Here is a 1,451-nt window from a genome sequence, read left to right as displayed (position 1 = left end):
GCAGATCTACAGCAGCTAAACAAGGAGAAAATAAGTACCAATGATGAGAATATAGGGAACACTTTGGAAACTAATAAGGTGGTGGATGGTTGCAACATTGATCCAGGGGGAACAACTTCTGACCATATTGGTGGTGCAGATGCAGATCCAACTCCAGTTTCTAAGACCAACAAGGGTCAGGCTGTACAAAAATCACAGCAGAGTCCAAGTGTGGTAGTTGATAAAGAAAGGGAAGCAGCAGAAGTGAACATAAAGAAGAAAATGCAAGAGTTAACTGGAAGCATAGACCCATTGGCTCTTACACAAGTGCAGAAGACTAATTTGCAAGGTGATAATGCTGCAGTTATTACTGGGGCACCTCAGAGGGACACTGAGAAAGCAGTAGTGCAAATAAATGTGAAAGGTACTGCTGCAGATGAAGAACATGAAGGTATAGGCAAGGATATGGATGAAGAGTCTACTGCCCAAAATTTCATCAATATTGCTAAACAAGGAGATCTATCCCCTAGACATATTGAGCAAGCTAAATCTGCAGCAAAAGGCAAGAAGAAACAACAGAAAGACAATTCATCTGTCCCACCAGGTGGAGTCCAAACAAGAAGAGCTCTATCCAAGTCCATTAATCAGTGATGGATGCAATCATATGGAATGTCAGGTCTGTTAATACAATGCAGGCCTTTGAGAGATTAATTCTTCTGCATAAGAAACATCATTTTGAATTCATTGGAATCATGGAGCCTATGCAGCAAGCTAACAAGGTTGAAAGGTACAGAAGCAGAATAGGACTTGCACAAGCAGTAGTAAATGTGTCAAATAAAATATGGGCATTCATTGATGAGGTTTATGAAGTTGACATTGTGTACAATATGGTACAGCAGCTGACATTGAAGTTATTTCACACTGAAACCCATGTAGAATTAATCCTTACACTGGTATATGCCAAATGTGATCACATAGAGAGAATAGAATTATGGGATTCACTGTATGCAATGGCCTCTGACATGACATCTCCATGGCTAGTGGGAGGGGATTTTAATGTCATATGGGATGAGGAGGAGAAATTTGGTGGATTACCTGTGTCTATAAATGAAGTAGATGATTTCAGACATTGTATCAATACTTGCAATCTGTCAGATTTGGGGTTCAAAGGAAGTATTTTTACTTGGTGGAATGGAAGATCAGAGGATGATTGTATCTTTAAAAGGTTAGATAGGTGTTTTGGGAACATAGAATTGCAGCAAACATTCCCAGGACTGGAGGTTACTCATATGTCAAAGACTGGCTCAGATCACTGTCCAATGCTATTGAAGTGTGACATTGAAAACCCTCCAATCAAGAAGCCTTTTAGATTTCTAAACTTCTGGACAAAACATGAAGCATTCAAGACAGTGGTGAAGGAGAACTGGAATGCAGATTTTAGTGCAAATCCATTTGTACTATTCAATCATAAA

General features: G+C 39.5%; 1 protein-coding gene across 1 annotated transcript in view; it reads left to right on the top strand.

Moving 5' to 3' along the window:
* Window positions 1–629: 629 nt before the first annotated feature.
* The window catches only part of LOC109222093, a gene marked incomplete at its 3' end in the record, with an annotated part of 5,309 nt that continues 4,487 nt past the window's right edge, over window positions 630–1,451 (top strand). The window contains exon 1 of the mRNA XM_019386497.1: window positions 630–1,433. Within this exon, the coding sequence (XP_019242042.1) occupies window positions 630–1,433 (804 nt within the window). The remainder of the gene's footprint in view (window positions 1,434–1,451) is intronic.

This window comes from Nicotiana attenuata, unplaced genomic scaffold (assembly GCF_001879085.1).
Source record: "Nicotiana attenuata strain UT unplaced genomic scaffold, NIATTr2, whole genome shotgun sequence".
Lineage (NCBI taxonomy): Eukaryota > Viridiplantae > Streptophyta > Magnoliopsida > Solanales > Solanaceae > Nicotiana > Nicotiana attenuata.
The sequence above is the reverse complement of the archived record's forward strand: the minus strand, read 5'-3'. Positions and strand labels throughout refer to the sequence as shown.